This window comes from Cavia porcellus, unplaced genomic scaffold (genome assembly GCF_034190915.1).
Source record: "Cavia porcellus strain 051 isolate PalLab524CR breed Dunkin Hartley unplaced genomic scaffold, mCavPor4.1 scaffold_9, whole genome shotgun sequence".
Classification (NCBI taxonomy): Eukaryota; Metazoa; Chordata; class Mammalia; order Rodentia; family Caviidae; genus Cavia; species Cavia porcellus.
Window position 1 is genome coordinate 10430790 of NW_026947492.1, and position 23103 is coordinate 10453892.

Here is a 23103-nt window from a genome sequence, read left to right on the forward strand (position 1 = left end):
ACCTTTCCTTTTTTTTCTCAAGAAGTCTGTGCTGTTACTGCTGTAATAGTAGCAGATACTGCAAAACTAGAGCAGAGTACAGTGGACATTAAAAATTTGCCAAATAAGTCAATTATGCCAAAATGTTTTTTAGAGTCCCTGCTCTGTGATCTACAGTAAGTTAGAAACTGTCTGAGCTTTGCTTGCTCAGCATAAAATGGGGATAAAAGTAATACCTAGTTTGGAGTATTGTTTTGAAGATTAAATGAGATATGTCAGTAAAGCCCTTAGCATAACTCCAGGACATAGTAAGCTTTTGATTATTACATGCTTAAAAACAAAGACAATAGCCAGGCTTGGTGACACACCTGTTTCAGCACTCAGGAAGCCGAGGCAGGAGGATCTCTGAGAGCAGCCAGTCTGGGCTACAAAGTGAGTTCAAGGTCATAGTGAAACCCAAACCCTGCCCCCCTCAAAAATCTATGTCAGCTGACCCTTGGACAAGGAGAAAAATGGCATCCCATGATGTCTGTTCAACAGGATGGCTCCATCCTGCTGTTGTGTGCCAGGCACACCGTGAAGAAAACATTCAGTGCTCCTCTCTCTTCCTGTTACAGCTTCTGAGGCGAGGGCATCTGAGAAAGGTACTTAGCCCAGCACTTTCGGGTTTGCCAGGACCCTCTTGCTCATCCTTATGTGAGGTCTGTGGGGCCCAGCTTTCCTCACCATCCAGGCGAGGGCTCTGCCTTGAACATTGCCAAGTGACGTAGGACCTGTGGGGCTAGAGGCCCCTCAACACTTCCTGTGTGGGGTGCAGAAACGGGCTGCTCTCCCAGTCTCAGGTGTCTGCTTCAGAAAATGGTGAGCCTGCTCCAAAGTGCCTCCCTTTTTCACCCCAGCCCTGGGAACAAAGACCCCAGAGACCTGCACCCAGCACGCGTTTCAAAAGCGGCCCTTTCTGAAATGTCCTGGCTTCCTTTTCAGAAGTGATAAACTGATTCATCTCCGCCATCTTAGTAGAAAACTTTCCGGTGAGAGAAGCATGCCGTCGGGGGCTCTCTGGAGGGTTCTGGGCCTCTGCCTCCTCTCGGGTGAGTGGGGTGGATGGAGGAGGGCGGCTTCTCCAGGCTCAGGCTCTCACCAGATGCAGTACAGGAATGCTGGGGCACCTCAATACCGCAAGATGTGCTAGATTACAGCGGGGATTGGAGATGGGGGCAGACAGAAGAAATGTGCCCACATGCATGGAGGTCATTCAGGGAACAGCCCCAAAAGCCAGCTGGATGAGCGTATTAAGCAAGAGCATAGAGGTCTCTGCCACCCAGAACCAGCCATCTGTTGGCAAACTTACCCAGCCCCTAGGGACTAACACAAAAGCCATCAGAAGACCTAAGCTCCACTTTGTTCCGAGGAGACTAAGTGGCTGCACCCAAACTCTGCACAAAGTGTAGCAAATTTAGTGTCTTTGATATAATTGAACACTTTTTAGTTTTCAGTGCTTTTGAGGTCACCGATAGCTTTCAGTTAACTTAGTTCTTTTCTGAAGCAAGATAGGACATAAACTGATGAATAATCAAGAGTACTTGCATGTCTCACATGAGATAAATAATGTGTTAAAAAATGTCGTTTATGGAGTGCTAATGCTATGTAAAGAAAAATTCTGTCTTGCGTTATCTAATCCTTATCTCTGCCTTAGAAGAAAAGTATAATATCTCCTATTTTACATGTGAAAAAAATTAACAGAGAAGTTAAATAACTTATGTGAAATAATACGTTTAGTTAGTCGGGAGCTAATCCGGATGATCAGTATTGCTCAGAACAGCTGCACTGTAGGAGGCAAAATGGCTCATGACGATTTTATTTCAAAGAGCTAGAAAATACCTTTACAGCTGAGGCTCCTACCTCGGAGCCACTCCCTGCTCGGGTTTACCAGGCTTCAGCATGGACACAGATCCCCCAGGGACCCTGTTAAAACCCAGCTTCTGTTTTAAGGCTGAGGTTCCACGTTTCTAATAAGCTCCCAAGTGCATTTGACTAGGCAAAGAATACACTTTGAGTCTCAAGGGGTGCAAAGCCTGCAGGGATTAATTGGACATTTGCTTAGAGATGGGCCGTATAAAGTGTGCTCCTACTAAGGAAAAGGCAAGGCAAAGCAGGGTAAAACAAAAAGAAAAGGGAAAAAGGAGAAAAAAAAAGAGGCCATTTCAAAGACCCGAGCATCCCTAGACATTTGGCATTGTGAGAAGGCTCTCAGTCTGCTCTGGGATGCGACAATGTCTCACCCAATATGGAGGCTGTTGACAAACAGAAAATTCTCAGGTCATGCCAGGGAAGCTGGCGACAGCAACAACCCAAGTCATTCTTGAGGGGACTCCAGAGGGCCTAGAAGAAGGGTAATCAATTTCTTCACCGCATAGGCTCTAGTTGATGATTAATCAGTTTCAGATATTTCTGCCTCTGTCTCAGGCAGAAAGCAAACAGAAAAACTGAGCCATTAAACTAGCAGGAGCCAGAGTCAGAGCTAGAAACTCGGCGTTTGTACCCTGCCAAGTGCTTGTTTCTCTTCCAGCAAGAGGCCAGTTTTTAAAATGGAGACTTGATTGCAAAATGCTTTTGCCATTTTTCTAGTCTTCCAAGAGGCAGCCTCCACTTTTTCTTCTAACTTCTGCTGATCAAATACCAGGCATTTTTATTCAGTGCTTGATTCTCCTTCCTCTCTGGCCTCCCCCCAATAGTGACATTTATGTCACTGTTCTGAATTATAGAAATGGCTGTAATCCAGCAGCAAGCTTGAGAAGGACTTTAGACCTTCAATCATGGTCAGAACGGACCGCAGTCCTCTTTCTGCTTGGAATTGCAGGAGGTCACAACATTTACTAACTCTTCTTTTTTTTTTTCCCCTAGTTGGCGCTTGGGGGCAGGAAGGTAAGACGCTTTTTTTCTTTGTTATGAAATCAGCCCTAAATCTTTGGTACCGCCATACACCAATAACAATGTTTCAGTCAACAAGCGATCAAATATACAACAGTGATTCCATAAGATTATAGCAGAGCTGAACAGTGCCTATCACCAAGTACTTTTACTGTACATTTTCTGTTTAGGTGCACAGATACTACTGTGTTCCAGTTATCTGCAGATCCAGTACAATTTATAATCTAGGGGATTGCCTAGGGGCTGGACCATATAGACTAGGTATGCAGTAGTTACGCTGTAGGTTTGTGTGAGCGCCCTCTCAAACTGTCACATAATGACAAAACCCCGTGGCATGTCCCTCCGCACTGGCTGTATCTGAGTGGAACTTTCTCCTACCCAGCTTCCAGGAGACTAGTAAAAGGGGTCTCTGCTGTTTTCCTTTTTCTTATCAATCTGTCCCGAAAGAGGGAATCCACAAAGATTGTAAGAAATGAGTCTTAATTATTTGAAAAAAATGAGACTTAAATTTAGCTAAAAGTACCAACAGTTTTCTTTGGTTTGCATTCCATTTGCTGTGGGATTTTGGAGAGGACAGGTGACCAGCCAGACTGCAGGGACAGGGTGAGCCTAGCTCAGCCTCCAGGCAGGGTGTGGATGCACCTTCAGAATCTCACGTCTGAACACTCTGCATGTGTGTGTCTATGGCGCACGTGCATGTGCGTGTGCCCGGCCCGGACTTGTTTCTCTGTCACAACAGTGGAGTCCTCCGTGTCCTGGGACTGGAAGCCTCTCTGTTCAGTTAACGCCTCCAAACCCAAGGGACCGCTGCTGTGTTCAGAAGCAGCACTGTGCCGGTCCCCTTCCCACCATGGCACTGCTTATCTGGAGGTGACCCTAGGAACCATTTTTGCGAGTGGCCATCAGATACGTAACGTAGAACACAGGGCCCCAAGCAGCTTGTCAAACACGGCCAAAGCGTCTGCAGAGCCACTGCTCCCTAAAGATCCGGGGAAACTCCTGACCCGCAAGGCCAGAGAATGCTCGTAGCTGCTGTTGCGATGATCGCTAATGGCTTATCTTTTCTTTTTCAGACAGCGACAATACTGGTAAGTGGATTTTCATTCTATACCATTTCTTTTCAAATGCGGGTCAGGGGAGCGATAGTGGACCGTCATAGGAGTAAACGCTGAGAATCTGAGCTGCTAGAGGGAAATACAGTTACTGTTCCGTGAGGTCTGCATGAGATGTGCCTGCGTTTGCTGTGAGCTGCCCTGATGAGAGCCGTGTACATACGTCTCCCTGAGTGTGCTGGGAGGAAAAACACACGTGTGGGTGTGGTTGGAGCTTCTGTGTGTTTTCGCATAAACACTGAGTTCCTTAAAGGCACAGACAGTGTCTCCTTTACTCCACCCAGGGTCTGGCTCATACTAAATGCTCAGTGAAAATTTTTGTCTGCAATGCTGAGGATTGAACCCAACACATGATACATGCATCTCAAGCAGGTTCTCACACTGAGCTGCAGCCCCAGTTCTTTTGGCTTTTTTTTTTTTTTAATTTTGAAACAAGGTTTCACTAAGTCATTCAGGCTGACCCTGAACTTGTGACCCTCCTGCCTCAGCCGTCCCCCCGAGTAGTTGCAATCGTAAGTAGACACCACCATCCCCAACTCCAATGAACACTTTTTGAATGAACAAAAATATGGATGTTTTGCTAATTTCCTGTCCTCAAAAACTCACCTGTCCTGAGAGACAAATAATTGCTGATAGTGTGTCGTGTGCAATTACAAGGGAAGACACAGCATAAAATGTAGTATAAATAAAAGAAAATATAGTTGAGAAAGGCCGGGGGGAGGGAGTTCTTCAGGTGAGCTTTAAAAGATGAGCTTCTATTCCACGAAGATGAATACTTCAGGCAAAGGAGATAAAAACCATATAAGAGTCCCAACGGATAAAAACCATATAATAACCAGATAAAAACCATATAATATAAGAGTCCCTGACATTAGATTGCTATGTTTGAATCCTGGCTCACCTCTCTACTTGCTGGATATCTTTGACTAATTTGCTTCTTTGTGTAGTAAAATAGAAATGTGGTAACAGTCATACAGCACCTAGCTTGTAGTGTTGTTGCAAGGGTTGGGTATGTGCCTCATTTAAGAAGTCGTCTGACGTACAGAAGGAAGTAGGTGATTCTAGCTGTTACACAGAAAGCACACTGACTGGATATAGGTATCAAAATTCACTGGGCATGCATGTTCTAGTATTGCTCTAAATATTTTACCTGAATTCCTCCTCTTAATTCTTCTAAGGCTAGGCTGAGAATGTAGCTCGGTGGTAGTGTTTGCCCCATATGCTCAAGGTTCGGGGTTCAGTCCCCAGTGTGGGGAGGGGGTGAGGGCAATCCTTTGCCAGGTGTGATAGCACACACCTGTGATCCCAGCACTCTGAGAGGCTGAGGCAGGAGGACTGTGAGTTAAAGCTTAGCTGGGGCCGTTTAGCAAGACCTCGTCCCAAAATCAAAAAGAGTAAGATACAGTATAGTTCAGTGCAAAGGCCCTAATACCACACATACACACACATGCCAAAAAACAGTTCTTCTAGCATCCATTCCTATTTTATAGATAACAAACAAAATCTTATAGAATAAATAAATAGCCCATTCACAGAGATATAAATGTAAAATTTTATGACACAGAAGCACATTTTTAACATTATGAAATACCATGATAAAAAAAAATCACTATGTAGGGCCGGGGATTTAGCTCAGTGGCATAAGCCCCTTCCTGGCAAGTGCAAGGTCGTGAGTTCAATCCCCAGCACCCAAAAAATAAATAAATAAAATCGCTATGTATACAAGTTTTCTAAACGTACCTTTTCCCAAGCATAAACATCTAGGTCCTTGAATGTCTAATATTTCTGCTATCAAATGTGTGCTGATAAAAGGCGTAAACAATTTTCTTTATGTTTCTTTTTCAAACAAACCTGTCAAACAGGATATAATGTCTATTTTTTTGTTTTGTCTTGTTTTTAGTCCCAGGGATTGAACCCAGGGCCTTCACACTGAGCTACATCCCCAGCCCTTTTTAAATTTTGAGACAAAATCCCACTAAGTTGCCCAGACTGGGCTTGAATTTGCGACCCTCCTCCCTCAGTCTGTCGGAGTCTGAGAATCACCAGGCTGGGAGTACAGGCATGCAGAATTACACCCGGCTTCTAGTCTCTTTATTTATGATTTCTTGTTTTTGTAACAATTCTTTTAAAAACATCAATGCAGGCTGGGTGTGGTGATGCACTCCTGAAAATCCCAGTGCTCAGGAGGCTGAGGTAGGAGGATTGCTGTGAGTTTGAGGCCAGACTGGGCTACAAAGTATTTCAAGGTCAGCCTGAACTACATAGTGAGACCCTGTCTCAAAAAGACAAAAAAAAAAAAAAAGTTCTAGAGTATTAGTAGGTCAAAATAATATTATTTATTGTCACTTCATTCATCTCCCAAGTATTAGCAGGTAGTGAAGGATTTCCTTATGCCGCACACAGTCTCAGCCAGGTGGCTGCCTGAAAAGCTGGTGTGAGCTCAGTTCTTTCTCTCCGGTAACAGAATCCCAAGCAGGAAAGGAGGAGAGAAAGCAGCATCTGTCTTGCCTTTTACTCTCAGAATCCACTTAATTCCCTGCTAAAGAAACTGAAACTCAGAGAGGTTAGAGGATCTCCCTTGCTCACAGCCGAGGGCAGAGCTGAGATCCAAACGCCAGGCTCTGTCTCTGAGCCCAGCTTCCTTCCCCAGTAGCGCTCCATCTCTGGGCACCGCCACCTCTCCCCTCTTCCACCCGTCACACACAGGGTGTGCCAAGGCCTAGTGCTGCCCGTTGTTCCAGCCACAAGTGTTCCAGGAAACAAGAACCCCCAACCCCTGGGAAGTGAGGCTGTGGGGAACGTTGCTGGCTCCCCAGATCACATTAGTGGGTTGTTCACACCAATGTTCCGTCCCTCTAGCAAAAATAACAGAGAGCTCATGGTACTCAGAGATAAAAGCCACTTTTTATAGGAAGAGCCATTCCCTTAAAGTGTGCAGAGCAGAGGCTGGGGGTGTGGCTCCATGGAAGAGTGTACCTGGCAGAGTGGGCTTGATCCCACTCTGCAAAAGAAATATCTAGAGTGGTTCGTGTCATCTAACGACAGCAGAGACTATGCCCTGTGCTATTTTAGTGTTTTGGTAAAATGAAGCACAAAATATCTTCTTTGGCATAATAAATGCATCTCTTTTTTTTGTACCGGGGATCAAACTCACTGCACACTTGCAAGGCAGGCGTTTATGCCGCTGAGCTAAATGCCCAGCCCCAATAAATGCATCTTATTAAGAAAGAAAAGACAGAAAATTATGTGGAATAAGGTGTTTGATCTGTATTATGGAAAATTTTGTTATAAGAATTTCTGAATAAGGCTGAGGATTTAGCTCAGCGGCATAAGCATCTGCTTTGTAGGTACATGGTCATGAGTTCGATCCCCGGTACAAAAAAAAAAAGAATTTCTGAATAGTGAAAAATAAATAAGCCTAAGACTCTGTGATTCAAATGTGTGGAGGTCTTTATCTCTAAAAAGACCTTTCCGTATATGTACAAAAGGTGATTCTGGCTAATGCAAGACTTCTAGGTTTTCAGCCTTCCGACTTTAAGGTTTTCTGAGTTTTTGATAGGTCTGGGTCAAGGACAGCTTGATGTGTGTGGTATCAATGAGCACATCTCTGGACTAAGTACGTTCCTTAACTTGAAGGCGTTAGCCGAATAATGATACCTGCTTTGAGAATGATTGGGGACATTGTTAGAAAAATTTTACCTCAAATTTAAATTTAAATCAGGATTTTTTGCTTAATATTCTTTCTTTTTTTAATTTTCAGATAATGATGCACAACTGCGTGAGTTTATGGTCATTTATGTTTTGTCTGTGGATGCAGATTGATGGGTCATTTAAGTTTTGTCTGTGGATGCAGGCTGGGGATTTAGCTCAGCAGCATAAGCACCTGCCTTGCAAGCAGGCGGTCGTGAGTTCAATCCCTGGTTCTGATAAAAATGAAAAAGACAAAAAAAAAAAGGTGATTCCAGATTGATGGGTAGAGGAGAAGAAATTGAGGAACGTTAGCCCAGGAACTAAGAATCCCTCCACTATCTATGCCCAGCCCTCACTATAGAAAGCTTGCAAACAAGGGAGCTTTTTAGGTTTTCTTAACTTCCGGCTTCTCCTTCCCAAGTCCCTGAGATCCTGCCTGAACCCTGAGGCTACTTTCTGGAAGGTCCACTGGTCCCCTTTCTCCCAAGTTTTCCCTCTCAATGCCCTCTAGCCAGTGAACCTCCCTTCTGACAAGCAAGTCTAAGACCCAGGTGACAAGTGACTCTCTGCATTTGATTAGTCCTTCTGTCACTAATTTGCCTTTTTTTTCAGAAATTCTTGGTTTCTCCATCCAATTTTGCCATCTCTTTCCGTCCCTCAGAATATGAAGTCTCCATCTCAAGAAGCACAGTCACGGTGACGTGCTATCTGAATCCGGAAGAACCAATAGAATGGAAAAAAGATAATAAAGTGATACCTAATGAGAATAATAGAGAACTAATAATAGAGAGCTTTTCAGAATTGGAGGACAGCGGTTATTACACCTGCGCTAAGAGCAGCTCAGAAAAAGTGTATCTGTACCTGAAAGCTAGAGGTAAGAGGATCACTTCAGATGGCCATTCTCACCGACTTGCCCAACCCTCCCTGCAGTCCTCTGGCCTCTGAAGGCTTCCTCCCACAATCAGTCCTGGGTCCCTCTAAAGGCTCACAGATTAAACACCAACAGAGCTTTCTGAGTAACCTCAGTCAGCGCTAGGTCTAAAATAACTTTCCGAGACGCAGAGCTGGGTCAGCCGCGCTGGGTCACTCCCAGAAACAGTGGTGCTCCGGTATGAATTTACCCCATGCTCCATCCACAAACACTCTCTTCACAAAAATTTTCAAAAGAGATGCACATCTCTACTAAAAACCTCCACAAATAATCTGGCATGATAGCACACACTGTACCAACACTCAAGGGGCGGAGGCAGGAGGATTGGTATGAGTTCGAGGCCAGCCTGAGCTACACAGTGAGTTCAAAGCCATCCTGGAATAAATAGTTTCAAAAAAAATTTAAAAAGTAGCCAAGCATGGTGACAGATGCCTACAATCACAGCACTCAGGAGGCTGAGGCAGGAGGATCAAGTTTGAGGCCAGCCTGGGCTACGTAGTAAGTTCAAGGCCAGCTTGCATTAAAGCAAGACCCCCATCTCAAAAAGCCAAGAAAAGAAAACCAAATAAATATAAAAATAAATTAAAACCTCCTAAGATGAAGCGTAATGGATTGATGGTGGGGGTAACATTTATCAAGTGCTTATAAAGTTTCAAGCATGGTACCAAAACTCCCTACACTTGCTAGGGATTTTTTCCTGTAATGTTTCAGCAGCCTCGAGTTAAGTACTATTTATTTCCACTTGGTAGGTGAAGAAATAAAGCTTTTGGGGCTGGGGATTTAGCTCAGTGGCATAAACGCCTCCTTGCAAGCATAAGCGCCTCCTTGCAAGCAGGCAGTAGTGAATTCCATCCCCGGTACCGATAAAAAGGAAAAAGACACAAAAAAAAAAAAAGAAAAAAAAAAAGAAAAGAAAAGAAAAGAAACAAAGGTTTTGTGGATTGGAAATGCATTTCACAATTCCCATAACGAATGAGTATTGAAGCCTAAACTGAGGCTTGTTTTTATCCTTGTTGCATGGCCTCTGGCCATGGCCAGTGGCAAGTGTCAAGGGGAGAAGCTCCTTCACTTGTTCCCCCCTCCTCCCCAGTGTCCCAGGGGCCCCCCAGCTCACTTCTGTCTCCCACTCTGTCCCTGCAGTGTGTGAGAACTGCATGGAGGTCAACCTGACGGCCGTGGTCACGGTCATCATAGTGGACATCTGCATCACCCTGGGCCTGCTGGTGCCGGTTTATTACTGGAGCAAGAACAGAAAGGCCAAGGCCAAGCCTGTGAAACGAGGAACCGGGGCTGGGGGCAGGCCCAGGGGTAAGACCACAAGGCAGGGTCAGAGAGCATTCACACCGGTGGGACCAGCCTCGGTCAGGGCGGACCGAGAGGCCACAGCAAGGCCAGGCAGCTTCTTAGGAAGGTCTCCAGAAAAGCGTGACGGCGCTTTGCAGTAAGATGGTCTCTGCAAAAGCCTGTTCGTGCTGTGCGGAAGTCAGAGCCCATCCCTGAGCTGTGAAAGGGGGCCCCGGGGTGTTCCTGCCTTTTCCTTTCTCTCCCCCATGGAGAGAAGCAACAGGAGCAGCAGCAGGGCTGGGAAAAGTCACACACTGAAGCTGGGAGGCAAGAAAGAAACTCAGGGGCCCACCCTGCAACCCCAGCACTCGGGAAGCTGAGGCAGGAGTTCAGCCCCCCCCTCACCCCCGCAACTTAGTGATTTAGACCCTGACTCGAAGGTGGGGCAGAGCTCAGTGTGAAGGCCTTGAAAAGAAGAAAGGAAGAAAGAAAGAGAGAGAGAGAGAGACAGAGCCAGGGCATTAATAAAGGAGACACAGAAAGGGAAACAAAGGGGCTGCCATCCCTGAGCTCATGTCATGACAGCTGTCACCCCCCAAGATTACTATTCCTTCATGGGGGGAAACACACTTTTATCCTCCCTCCTCTACAGGACAGAAAGAGAGGCCACCACCGGTTCCCAACCCGGACTATGAGGTAAGGGGTGGGTAATGGGTGGGAGGCTGGGCTCGGTGTGTCTTTCTAAGGGGCACAGGAACAGCTAGCTAGCTGTGCCCATCACATCTCCAGATACTTCAGAGCTCCTCACACAGGGCTCCCCGGACAGCCCACCCTGTGCCACCTCTGCCTCCTTCAAGGCAGAGATCATCACAAAGCCTGTTTGGCTCCCACAAGGCCAGAGAGAAGGAGTTGAGGCTCTTCCTTCCTTGGCTTATATGCTGGCTGGAACACAGTCATGGAAAACACCTCCTATGTGAGATCTAACATGACAAGGTCAGGGCTGACAGTCCACCGGCATGCACCATGGCACTCCACCAGTTATTAAAATATGAGAATCTTTCATTGGCCAAGAGCCCAACTTCCCTTCACCCCACCCCCGTACTCTATCAGACAAGATAGGCTCTACCCCACTGGCTGCCTCTTAATTTGCAGTTAAAGCCCTAATTCCTGGCAGGGGGCAGGACCACTAGCATGGTTCTCAGGGTTAGGGAGAACCATGCCACTTGTTAAATATTTTAACTATGGTACCTGGTAAACTCAAGAAATATTTACCCAGTGCCAGCAAAGCCCATGGTATTTACTTTTCCATTCTGATCCCGCCAGAAGCTCTGAGGAGCAAGCCTTTAGACTGAGTCCCCTTTGTGAGACCCAAATGTTGCTCACAGGGGATGGTAGCAGGCTCAAGTCTTCTACCTGCCCTGCAAGCGTGGATTTCAAAGCTGCCTCCCAGCTCCGAGCTCCGAGTTCTTTTCCACCGCACCGCACCTACCTCTTGAGCACCCTTCTTCCTTCCTGCTAATCATCCTCCCTGCCCTGCCCCTAGCCGATCCGGAAAGGCCAGCGGGACCTGTACTCCGGCCTCAATCAGAGAGGAGTCTGACGGCACCAGAGGACCATGCCCAGGCCCGGCTCTCCTGGGCACCCTGCTACTCTTTGTCCCCCAGACAAGGCCTGGACCCCTCAAAGGAATTGCTCTTCAGCCTCACGATGCGTTCACGCCCTGCAACCTCATCCCTTGCTTGCCTCTTCCTGTCTTCCCCGCTGGCATCCAGTCGGAGGCTATTGTGGCTCTGTTGTCCTTTAAAGCAGCACGGCTAGTCAGGCCCTCACACCGGGCCTGCCCTCTTGTCAGTGTATTTATTTCTTTTATTCACTCTCTGCTGACTTTCTTTCCCAGACATGGATGTTACTTCTGCCCTTGATTCCCTCCTTTCCCTCCGTAAAAATTGCCCCTTATCCTTAAGTGTCCCATACAACTCGCTATTTTTCCAGTTCTCTCTTTTATAACCTTCTGTGGGGATGAACTGAGGAAATGTTGGTAGAGACCCTGCCCATTCGCAGATCCTGGCCCAGAGTCCACCCTGAGTCCCCTCCCTGGTATCCACTGGAGCCACTGAGTGGTCATTTGTATTTCAGTGTATGTACCAGGCTCTCCTCCTCTAACAGAGAAAAACAATAAAGTGTACTTGGCTGAAAGAGTTGCTGTCTGTTTCCTGGGTGGTTCTGAGTGGCCACTTATGTCCTAAGACAACTCAGGTTCATCCCACTTCAGTGCCTGCAGTGTGACCCCCAGTGCAAGTACAGCCCGTTTTCCCAGCTGGTGGAGCCATTACCTGAAGCTCCTTGGAGAGAAAAATAGGAAAAGAGAGAGAGAGGAAATTTAACTAACTCTTCTTGTAGGAAAACAGCAAAGATGTCAGGGAGTGACTGACAGATTCCTGATGGAGCTGTCAGTTCATAAAATGGGTGGGACAGCCGGGTGCCATGGCACACACCTGTAATCCCAGCACTCACAAGGCTGAGGCAGGAGGGTCATTGCAAGTTCAAGGTCACCCTGGGCTACAAAATGAGCTCAAGGCCATGAGCTGAACTGACTCTGTCTCAAACACACACACACACACAAAATGAGTGAGACAGAAACACAACCCACGAAAGGCAGAAGTGACAAAAGAGAAGGGTGACAAAAGAGGAGGTGTGAGGGGACCTGGGGAATGGGACAGGGTTTCCATAATGTGCCCCGGAGAGAACTGAGTGGGGCTGGAAGAAGTGGAGGAAGGAGGTCTCCCAGGCAGAGCGCCCCTCTCCCACGCGGAGGCAGCTGCTCAGCGAGGCGGCTGTGGTGAGGCCACACAGGATGTGGGCTGTGCAGGGAGCCAGCCCGCAGCGGCAGCCTGGTGCCCGAAGACCGGTGTGGGAAGACCTCGTCCTCCAGCATGCACTTTGCTTGCACAGAGGAGGGTGGAACACGAAGCAGCTCAGCCCAGCTCCAGCCAGCAGGCTCTCTCCCCCCAGAAACCTCCTGTTGGCCACAAGGCTATTTATGTATATGACCACAGCACAAGAGGCCCTTTTTGATTAGGAGCCCTTCACCTAATGCACACATTCAGCCTTGGCCTTGTGGCTACAGCTTTTTACCTGTCATCCCCATTGAAATGTCACTTGAAGTACCAACTCTTTTGCTCTCAGTGATGTTGCTCACCACTAGCTGCTGGGTGGGAGGCTGGCCTGAGGGGGGCAATTTAGTCCTACATGTATTTGATTATGTTCAGATGGGAGAAGACACGGCTCAGCCTGACAAAAACAAAAACAGCTAATGTTTATTGAGCATTTACTGTCATTTGAGTTTATCTAGCAGCTGTACCTAGCGCTTTACAGGTATCACCTCATTTTGTCTTTACGATAACTCTGTGAGATTGATGTTGTCATCCTCATTTTGCAGACGGAGGCAGCGAGCTAAGAAAGATTAAGTCTCTGCACAGGTCACAGTGAGAGGCTTGGCTAGAATTAGCAGCCAAAAGTTCGCCAACATAGTCTTGCAATACCTTCCCAGTACTGACCGTGGCCATCAGGAGTCCTTTCCACGCTATCTAACATCCTTGAAAAGACGGATGGAGGGGTAGAGGTTGGAATTCTGAGATTTCCTACTTTGGGCAGAGGCAGAGTAATGCAGGATAAAGGCAAATACAGGAGGAAAGAAAGATAGCAGTATGTCAGGGCTGTGGGTTGTAGCTAAAGCTAGGAGGGGTCCACACGACAGAAGGATCACAGACCTGTACTGAGACGCAGGGTGGCAGGGGACACAGGGAAAAAGAGGAATGTAAAGTAAATGGATGAAAGAAAAGATTGATTTCTGCCACTGGCTAAGATGGAGCAAGGAGAGTTGGATCTGTCTTCCTGCCTAAAAAAACTAAAACACAAGACGAGATAGGTTAAAACAAATTTTAAAATATTCAGTACCGGGCAACAATGGAAGATGAGCCCCAGTGACAGGAAAGGAGAGAAACCTTAATATTGCTTCAGCTTACGACCTAGAAACAGTTTCTGGGCGTGGTGCAGGAAGAGAGAGCTACACAGAGCCCCAAGATTACCCTGAGGTCAGCAGACAAGGATGGAGACCAGAGTCCCACAGTCTGTAGGAGAAAGTTCAAGGAAGGAGTGAGCTGCCCAGGGAGAGCTCCAGCGATCTGGGGTGCTCAGCTTATCACGGAGCATACACCTGGGTCCAGAGCACCCATCCCTTACTTTTATAATGAAAATTTGTATTTTAGCATTTTAGTTGTTGGCTGTAGTTTCAGTACGTTTCCCTGGGGGACAGGGAAGTCATCTATGTGTTCACCTACTTGGTACAGCAAAGGAAACTAGTGTACGTGTGTGGAAAAGTAGAATTTGGACCCAATCTTATGACCTATCTCGCTGGTTTTACATATGCTTACCTGAGCATCACAGAGGCTCCAATAGACCCACACCACTCCAGGATTTGTTAAAAAAAAAAAAAAAAGTTTTAATTTTTTTTTAGCAAAGTAGCCCCTTCAGTACAAAGGCACATGGGAAATCAGATTTGCAAGTTTGAGAAGCGGTCAACAGACAATCATCACATTACTCATGCGTGGATGATAAAGATGGTCCATTATGGTAAAATATACACTTTCATAACAGCAGAGCAGGGTGAGTGGGTGATCATCAAGATCATAAGGATGATCTTGATGATGACTTCGACATTGGCCACGGGAGTCAGAGTTCCTGTGACAGTGAAATGGAGCAAGAATTGACTGATATAGACAAGAAGAATGCAGACCTCCTTGATGCAGATGACTGAAAAACCAGCAGTGTGACATTTTTATTGACTGTAAAAATGTTGAGAAATGGCCATGCAACCAACTGAGCGATCCAATGTTAGAACCAGGTCCAAAAACATAGTGAGGGTCTTGGCAGGGGTGGGGTATATTGGGCAGAATGCCAGCACTGCCATTTAATGTTGGAAACTGTAATAGATGAGCTGCTGCAAAATGCTGTGAAATACAAGTAAAATGTTCTATGGGCACCAATAGCCACAGTCAAAAATGTATTTATTATGACACCTCATTAGCCAAGCTGAAAGCATTCATAAGCCTGCTGTGCTTAGCACAAATTTCTTATGGTGATCACAGGAATGTAAAAGACATGAGGAAAAGTGGTAGATTAAAATATGGCGTAAACAGTTATACCTTTGTAGATCTGAAGACTTACCGTGCTTTCACTTTAGACATTTATCCTGGAACCCAGCCATCAGGCCTTTATTCATATAGGAATAAAACCAAACAGTTTTGCAAACAGACTTGTTGCTCTCATCTCCCAAATGAATGAGGCTGTGACATTTAAGAATTGGATTAATGGCTTCCAAATAATGTCACTTTTGCTAACAGAACATAAGTTGACCAGCCCATAAACTGTACAGAGGACCAAAGCAGAGATTTCATTTTAAGTGCTGCAACTCTATAGTACAATCTTGGATTTCAGAAAGACATAACATTAGCCTCGTATATGCCAAAGAAAACCAAACTGGTACTGCTGATGTCAATGTTTCACCGTGATGGAAATATTGACAGAGAAACCTCAACAACAAAGTTTGAGATAGAAACTTTCAATGGGAAAATCAAAGGTGGAGGAGATGTTGTTGATGACTTATGTAGCAACTATGATGTCATTTAAAACCCAAAACATTGGCCAGTGTTTGTGTTTTACTCAGTCCTAAACACGTGTGGCATAAATACATTGACAGCTTACAAAGAAAATAACAAGTGAAAAATATCACGAAGAAATTTTCCTAGAGGATTGAGACTAGAGCTCATAAGACATTGTTGACAGCAGAGAAAAAATAAAATGCTTCTGCCCAGGGAGCTATGTAAAAAATCAGGGCGCATCCTGGGGAGCTGACAGGTGACCAAGCAGGCACAATTCCACAAAGACCTCCGCTGACAACAGGAAAATAAAAAGGACGATGCCAACTGTGCCCTATGAGAAAGTACAGAAAAGCATAACACACACGCCTATCAGTGTCAGGAATACTTGTGTATGAACACACAATTGTCGCGTGTGCAGACTGCCTTGGGGTGACGGTTGAAACCAAAGTTTATTTTTATATTGTGGTTCTATTGGTATTTTCACTGTAGTTCATATAGGGATTTATTTCTGTTATATTTTAGGTTTTGTAAGCAATTACACAGATGATGTGAAAACACTGACGTCTATTCTATATGCACAATACATATTAAAGATTTAGTAATTTACTTTATTGATATTTTTATGTTCCTGTTAATTGCATTGTGTATTACAATAAGAACTTCCTGACAAAACAGCAAGAGCACTGAGATGTCAAGCATGTCCTATAAAAGACCAGAAAAGCAAAAGCCACGTGCTCTCAGTGTGAACAGTATGTGTGTGTGGAACAGACTGTTGTCAGGTGCGATAACTGAAGTAAAGATTTTTTGTAGAGTACTACTGGTATTTTCATTGCAGATTATGTGGAAATTTATTTTTGATGTTCTTATTTTAGACTTTGCATACCAAAAACCAATCAATGTTGAAAATGTTGATTCTTTTTTATACACAATAGATATTAAAAACTCAATATTTTATCTTTATAATTTTTACTGCCGAGGGCAGTTTGTTTAATAAAACTCATTAAATTAATAATGCACCAATAGACAAATGCACCTTGATTACAAAATTAGCCTTACACTCCATTAAGAGTGATTGGTATATACTTGAGAGGAGATTACAAGAAAAAATTTCCTGAAAGCATTAGAGAAATCGGGCCAGGGATTTAGCTCAGTGACACAAGCACTTGCTTGGCAAGCACAAGGTCATGAGTTTGATCCCTGGTGCCAAAAAAAAAAAAAAAAAAAAAAAAAAAAGAACTGGAGGAAACTTTGGGCCTCATACAGATTGAAAATCATTGCTACGCCCTCATAATTCATAAAGGCATTAGAAGAACTGTGTGTTCATGTGACAGAAGAGGACAAGTGATCTCTTTGGGGTCTCTTTTATATGGGCACTAATCTCAATAATGAGAACCTCATCCTCATGGCAAAATCACCTCGGAAAGGCCCCACTTCCTAATGCACATGGGGGACTCAGGATTTCAACATTCAAATTTGGAGGGAACTCAAACATTCAGTCCATAACAGTTACGAACAATTTTGTACTGATGAATTTAACAACTTGGGTGTCAGGCCCTTATTCATACAGGGTGAGATTGGCACATTCCTTAATAAAGCTCACTGAAGATGGGATAGATAACTTAAATAGCCCTTTACCTATTAAATAGATTGAATCTGTAGTTTAAAACATCCCTACAAAGAAAACTTCAGATTAGGATGACTTCACTGGTAGAAGATGAAATCTATCAAACATTGAAAGGAAGAAATAATGTCAATTCTGTACGAAGTAATCCCTCCAGGAAATTAAAGAAGCAATACTCACAAATTGTTCCACAGAGACCGGATTTACCCTGTGTTAATCCATCCTAGTTAACTGTGTGTGTCAGCTTGGGTAGGCCAGATACATTCATTCTGTCACAAAATCACAATCTGCTTATATCTCAAGGAGATAGTGGCCAGAACCATCAAGGTTTCTGATCAAGTGGATGTCACCTCTTTGGAAACTTGAGTGTAGAAAACTCCTATAATAGTAAGCTTTCCTGAAGTTCTTTAAATTATTTGTATATTCGGAGAACAAAAAAAAATCCTGGTTGTAGGATCTGGGAAGGGACAAGGGACACCAGAGAATAAATGACCTCTATTCTTCCTCTTAACCAGAGGCTTTGAATGCTGCTTCAGAGTCACTTGGGAACCCCACTCCTAAAGCAGGGCCCAAGGATCTACATTTTTATTTAATGATTCTCTCAGACTCCCAGAGTTTGAGAACCATCACTAACCCGCTGGCTAGAGAAGACACCTACTGAAAACTTCCCAAGCCCCTCTCAGTCTCAACCCCAGTTTTCCAAGCAGTTTTCCAAAGCAATGAGGTGCCTTAATTGATGAAGACTTTCTCTTTCTAGTTTATCCTGCAGAAGGCTGGAGCAAGGCAGGAAAGGTCCTGGGAAAAAAACAAAATGGCACCTTCTCCAGAGGGAAAGGAGAGAGCTTTGTATCTCCTGGCAGCTATTCAACAGAGACGTAAGGTCACAGCCAGCCCTTTAAGAGCAGTGAGACTTCGCAGCACACACCCTCTGAGCTGTGATGGAAAGCAAGTCGCTGAGCCCCTTGATGTCTCTGCCTCCCCCCGCTCATGACGTCATGGAAACTTCTCTGTGGCGAGGTTTCTGAACACAGCAACATGCTCTCGGAAGGCTTACGATAGGAGACTAGTCAACAAGTAGCAGATCGAGCATGGAGGGGAGATGTCACCCAGGAGACCCATTGGGCTAGAGACACCAGTGGTCAGGACATGGCGGGAGACAGCCCATCACACTGTCCACATAGGGCAGAAGGGAGGAGATGGAGGAAGGACTTAGGTGGGCAAGGTCCCAGCCACTTCAGGACAGCTCTCATGCCCTGCCCAAGAGCCTCGAGAAACACAGGCATCCACGGAGTGGAAGAGAACGTCTTTATTGGCCAAGCAATCAGGGTTGGCACAGTCTGGGAGGTGCTTCTAGAAGCCACTGGCCTTGAGGTCATTTGCCCCGATGCCACTTTTCTCCAAGACGGCTGTACTGAGCATCCTCACGATCTCGGAGGGGCTAAGAGATGAGAAGGGAAGCACTGAGTCAGGTCAGAACTCTCCCCCAAAGAGTTCCAGCAGGTCCTGGAGTTGACAGCTTGCCCCTGCCCTCTCCGGTAATGAGTTCCTCACTGAGACGCTTTGCACTACACACGGCCCAGCCTCTCCGCCCCCACTCACTCCTCCTCCCGTTCCTGCCTCTTCCCTGCACACTCACCTGATAAAGCTGGTCATTCTTCAACAGGGCTTGAGTGTCGGCAGCTGAAAGAGCCAGAAAAGAGAATTACTAAGGGGTGGCAAAGAAGGGACAGTGAGATTCACCAGCACTGTGGCAGGTCATGCCTTTCACACCCTCAGAATTCTTCATGCACAACGTGGGCACATGCGTGCTTCTAATAACCCTGGTAGGAGTCTACAGGCATTGCAAGAATCACTCTCAGGTGATACCATACAGCTGGTGCAGGCGCTCAGTGGTACATGCACACACACATGCACAGACACACACACGTTCTGCTCTTCGACTAACCCTCAGAGGGCCTTCCGGTCTCGTGTCCTGCAAAGCAGTAGACTCCCAAAGCAAGGAGCAGAGTGGCGATGATGTCAGTGATGATGATGCCAGCAAGAGTGCCAGAGTCCAGCTCTACACAGTTCTGGCACACTGTGGAGAAAGAAGGGAGAGGGGAGGGCTAGATAGCTTTCAAGACTGGGGAATGACCCCACCTGCTGCCCTCGGATCTCTCATGACAAGACCCAAACTTCAGTAGGACGCAGAGAGAAAGGTGGCTGGTGACCTTGCCACTTGATTCTCTTTTTCCTCATCCCAAGGAATTCTTGAAGAGAAATCAAGAAGTCCTCTCAGCCTGGAAGACCTCAGGCTGAGTGGTGGGCTACACCTTCCCCCCAGCCGAGCCTCAGGAACAAGGCCTCTGCTGCTCAGCCTGGCTGAGTTAAGCACTCGCTCCCACTCCGCAGCCCCCTAAATCTGGCTAACACCATTGCAAGGGGGACCTCAGCTCGTTGAGAGAATGTGTTGGTGCACCACATCCCCTTCTAGCCGGAAAGCTCTCACACCCCCACCACTCGGTCCAGGGGGTCCAAGAGCACGTACTTCGATAATACACTTGCACAGTAGATTCTTTCTTGGCATTGTCGTCTGTCCCCAAACACATATACAATCCTCGTGGATCCAGGAGGCGGCTTCCCAAGTCCAGACGGGTACCGTTTTCTTGCCGTATCCCTACAGTTCCTCCCAGCCACTGGACAGTGGTATTGCAACTCACAGACACTCTGTCCTCATTTTCCTCCACAGGTATCTGGAAGGGCTTCACTAAGGGAAAAAAGTACCACAGTCAGAGACAGCTAGAGGTGTGCACTGTCCTCCTTGTTCCGCCGGGGACTACCATGGTAGTGTGGCTCAGGCTACAGCTTCTAGTGGAAAGGGGCAGGAGCGACAACAGGAAGCTTCTAGAAGTTCCCTATGACCCACAGAGGCCGGGAAGGACAAAGCAGAGGACAGGTCCCAAGTGACTTGGGGTAAAAGAGAAAACCATGAAGCTGGCTTGATTCAAGAACCTTCCTGAAAATGAGCTCAGACCACTGCTTAGAAGTAGAAAGGGAAGCCAGGGATGGTGGCACATGTCCGTAATCCCAGCACTCAAGAAGCTGAGGCAGGAGGAGCACAGTGAGTTCTGGACTATATAGTGAGTTCAAAACCAGCCTGACTGCATAGACCCTGACTGCATAGACCTTGTCTCTAAAAAAAAAAAAAAGCAAAAAATAGAGCTGGGCATGGTGGTGCACACCTGTAATCCCATCACTTGGAAGGCTGAGGCAGGAGAATCGTTGCAATTTTGAGACCAGCCTGGGCTACAAAGTGAGCTCAAAGCCAGCCTGAACTGCATAGTGAGACTCTTTCTCATAAAGAATAAGTAAATAAATAAAGTAAAAAATAAAGGCAGAAGGGGAACATAGATTGCTAAAGCCTCCCACAAGATAAGGAAAGGCAGGAAACTGTTCCTAGGTTGGAGATGTCTGCATTTTTTTTACTAAAAATCGCCTAATTCTACTGCAACTTCTGTCCTCTCCTCTTCCCATTGCTTCTACCTGGCATCTCACGAGGGGATGGCACACTCAACACTAAGGGTCACAGCGACTGAGGCAGGAAGGCCTGGGGAAGAACTTCCAACTCAGGTCCAGATTCACCAGGGCGAATCTCATGAAAGACTTTGCAGTTGCTCTACACTTTGTTAAGGAGAGAAAGACAGAAAAAAAAAATTGTTTATCAAATCCGCTCCCGAAGCTCTGCATACAGTTCAGGTCTTAGGGGACGTGTAAAAGCCAGAGGTGAACATAATGCTTTTCTAGGTCCGCTGACCTGCACTGGCAGCCCAGGAGCATCTCTCCAGCCCACAGAGATACTGGTATCCACACCACTCATGCCAGGAAACAGTGCAGTCTGTGTTCACCCTGAGCTTCCTACGCAGCAGCAGTTTGGACATGAGAGCGTCGTCCAGAAAACTGCAACACAGCTGCTTCTCACGCCTCTGACTCGGAGGGAGCCCATGCACGTATGCTCAGGGAGACCCACAGACATCTAGCTTCACCTTCTACAGCCATCCTTGGAGCTGTTTGCAGTGAAGCGCCTGAGGGTCCCAGGGCCACTCTTCGGGTAACCATCTGACCTAGCTTGCCTGAGAATGAGGCGGTTCCCAGGACATGAGATTTCCCAGAGGTTTTTGTTTTCTTTTCGTTTGCAGTGTTCTGCCACTGATCTATGTTCCCGGTCCAGTTTTCACTCTTATCTTTTTTGGGGGGAAGTGGGGGCCAGAGTCTCATTATGTTACCTAGACAGAGCTCAAAGCATCCACCTGCCTCAGTCTCTCAAGTAACTGCAATTTTGTTTTAAAACCAGGCAAATTGTGATGAATTGGCATTCCACTGAGAACACAGTCATTTCCTACCTACTCCAAATCCATCTTTTCTCGTAAAGCATTCCCTGAAGTGGTCACATAATAGTGGTCACATAATGGTGACCAAACGAACACGAGTCCAGACCCCCGAAGCCATCTGTTGCAGAAGCAATGTATGTAGCTGTGCTCCAGCCCTAGGCTCATATATCCACATACCGCACAGGTTCCCACAAACCCCTGGGCAAAGGCCACCTGAAAGACACTCAAGGCCAATGCAGGCCACGGCCAAAGTAGGGGAAAGCCAAGCTCTGTTTCCTCCTTTGCAGTTTTGCCCAGAGTGGCTGGTGAACTGAAATTAGCTTTGCAAATCACTTCCAGTGGCCCCCACTGCCAGTGCTCATGTCCCTCTTGGGTCCTTTCCTGGACTGAGGAAGTTGTGCTTACCTTGAGGGAGAAGGGCAGCCAGGACCAGGCCAGTCAGGAATCTGCTATGTTTCATCTTTCAGCAGAAGTCATCCAGTCGACAGAGCCAGATCCCGGAACTACCAGCTGGGGTGCAGATGAACCTCCTCCAACTGACTCATGGGTATGCGGAAAAAGTGAACAGTAGCAGAGGAACAAGAAGATGGCTCTCTCTCTCTGCCTTTCAAGATGAGAGGCCATCAAGGGAGGTAGGAAGGAAGGAAACAGGTGTGCATTTGCTCTTTCTCTGAGCAGAGAGGTTGGGGGTGGGGCTGAAGGCAGAGGATATGGAGAAAGTGACCTAGACTTTTAGGAGCTGAAAGGAGTTTTAGGACAGCCTTCCCAGAGTCATTACAAAAAATGAGAACTTTAGAGTGTCTATTGGAGGCAAAACTACATTCGTCTCTCGCCTGAAAATTGCCACCTCTCAAAATCCCAGAGAGAAGCGATGAGCCCCAAGGCACAAGCCATTTCAGCTAGGTTCCTCCTGTGGCTGGGCTTTCTCAGGACCCTTCACCAGGCAGCCTGAACACCCAAGAAGCAGCTTCTAGCCAGGAGGAAGCTGGACTTTAGAGCCACACACACAATTTGAATCCTGGCCCCAATACTTGGTACCCACAGGGCCCATCCAAGAAGTTTTCTGAGTCTGATTCTTGGAGTATCATTGTAAGGATTTTTAAGTCTGGAGGATGCCTGCCACAGAAATATGATACTATGAAGTAGTTTTTAATAACAATATAATTGACTCAAGGTAAATTTGAACTTCCCCAAAAGACCATGAACCTTCCCTCCACACCAGACAAAAGGGAATCTGAAGCTCCACACTGCCCCTGGCCCTGGGTCATGTACCTGAGGACAGAGCCAGGTCAGTCTTGCTCTCTTTTTATCTCATGCCAAGCATGTAATAAGAATTCTGTGATTTATTGATTTATTGACTGGCTAAGGGAGACAGGGGCCCGAGATCCAAGAAACTCAGGTCCTGCCCAGCCACCCCCACCCCTACTCGCACCCCCAAATGTGGAGAAATGTGCTGGTTGGAACTGTCCCACTTTATCCCTTCCAGGCAAGCACCACTCTGATGATATCAAAGAAACAGTGACAAAAG

General features: G+C 46.3%; 2 protein-coding genes across 3 annotated transcripts; one reads left to right on the forward strand and one right to left on the reverse strand.

Annotated features, from left to right (window-relative positions):
* The first annotated feature begins 694 nt into the window (after positions 1-694).
* Positions 695-12123, forward strand: LOC100727781 (T-cell surface glycoprotein CD3 epsilon chain). 2 transcript variants are annotated; one of them, XM_003472657.4, is made up of 9 exons: positions 698-840; positions 964-1070; positions 2884-2904; positions 3984-3998; positions 7783-7800; positions 8374-8586; positions 9784-9951; positions 10580-10623; positions 11471-12123. In XM_003472657.4, exons 2-9 carry the CDS (start codon positions 1022-1024, stop codon positions 11525-11527), a joined length of 585 nt encoding a protein of 194 aa, XP_003472705.3. In that variant the 5' UTR covers positions 698-840; positions 964-1021; the 3' UTR covers positions 11528-12123. The 2 variants fall into 2 exon arrangements, with proteins under 2 accessions (XP_063111931.1, XP_003472705.3); XM_063255861.1 differs by lacking the exon at positions 7783-7800 and having other exon boundaries at positions 695-840.
* Positions 12124-18499: 6376 nt separating this feature from the next.
* LOC100727506 (T-cell surface glycoprotein CD3 delta chain) lies at positions 18500-22130 on the reverse strand. The gene is made up of 5 exons (XM_003472656.4): positions 21981-22130; positions 19736-19954; positions 19154-19285; positions 18845-18888; positions 18500-18646 (listed from the first exon to the last, which is right to left on the reverse strand). The coding sequence occupies exons 1-5, from the start codon at positions 22033-22035 to the stop codon at positions 18581-18583; spliced, it is 516 nt and encodes a 171-aa protein (XP_003472704.1). The 5' UTR covers positions 22036-22130; the 3' UTR covers positions 18500-18580.
* Positions 22131-23103: the final 973 nt, after the last annotated feature.

Excerpts from the sequence above, each read along its gene's own strand:
- LOC100727781 (XM_003472657.4), top strand. The coding sequence starts at position 1,022 with ATGCCGTCGGGGGCTCTCTGGAGGGTTCTGGGCCTCTGCCTCCTCTCG. Across the intron at positions 8,587-9,783 it reads TCTGTACCTGAAAGCTAGAG|TGTGTGAGAACTGCATGGAG; the intron begins GTAAGAGGATCA and ends CTGTCCCTGCAG. Across the intron at positions 10,624-11,470 it reads TTCCCAACCCGGACTATGAG|CCGATCCGGAAAGGCCAGCG; the intron begins GTAAGGGGTGGG and ends CCCTGCCCCTAG.
- LOC100727506 (XM_003472656.4), bottom strand. The coding sequence starts at position 22,035 with ATGAAACATAGCAGATTCCTGACTGGCCTGGTCCTGGCTGCCCTTCTC. Across the intron at positions 19,286-19,735 it reads TGTGCAAGTGTATTATCGAA|TGTGCCAGAACTGTGTAGAG; the intron begins GTACGTGCTCTT and ends CTTTCTCCACAG. Across the intron at positions 18,647-18,844 it reads AGAATGACCAGCTTTATCAG|CCCCTCCGAGATCGTGAGGA; the intron begins GTGAGTGTGCAG and ends CTCATCTCTTAG.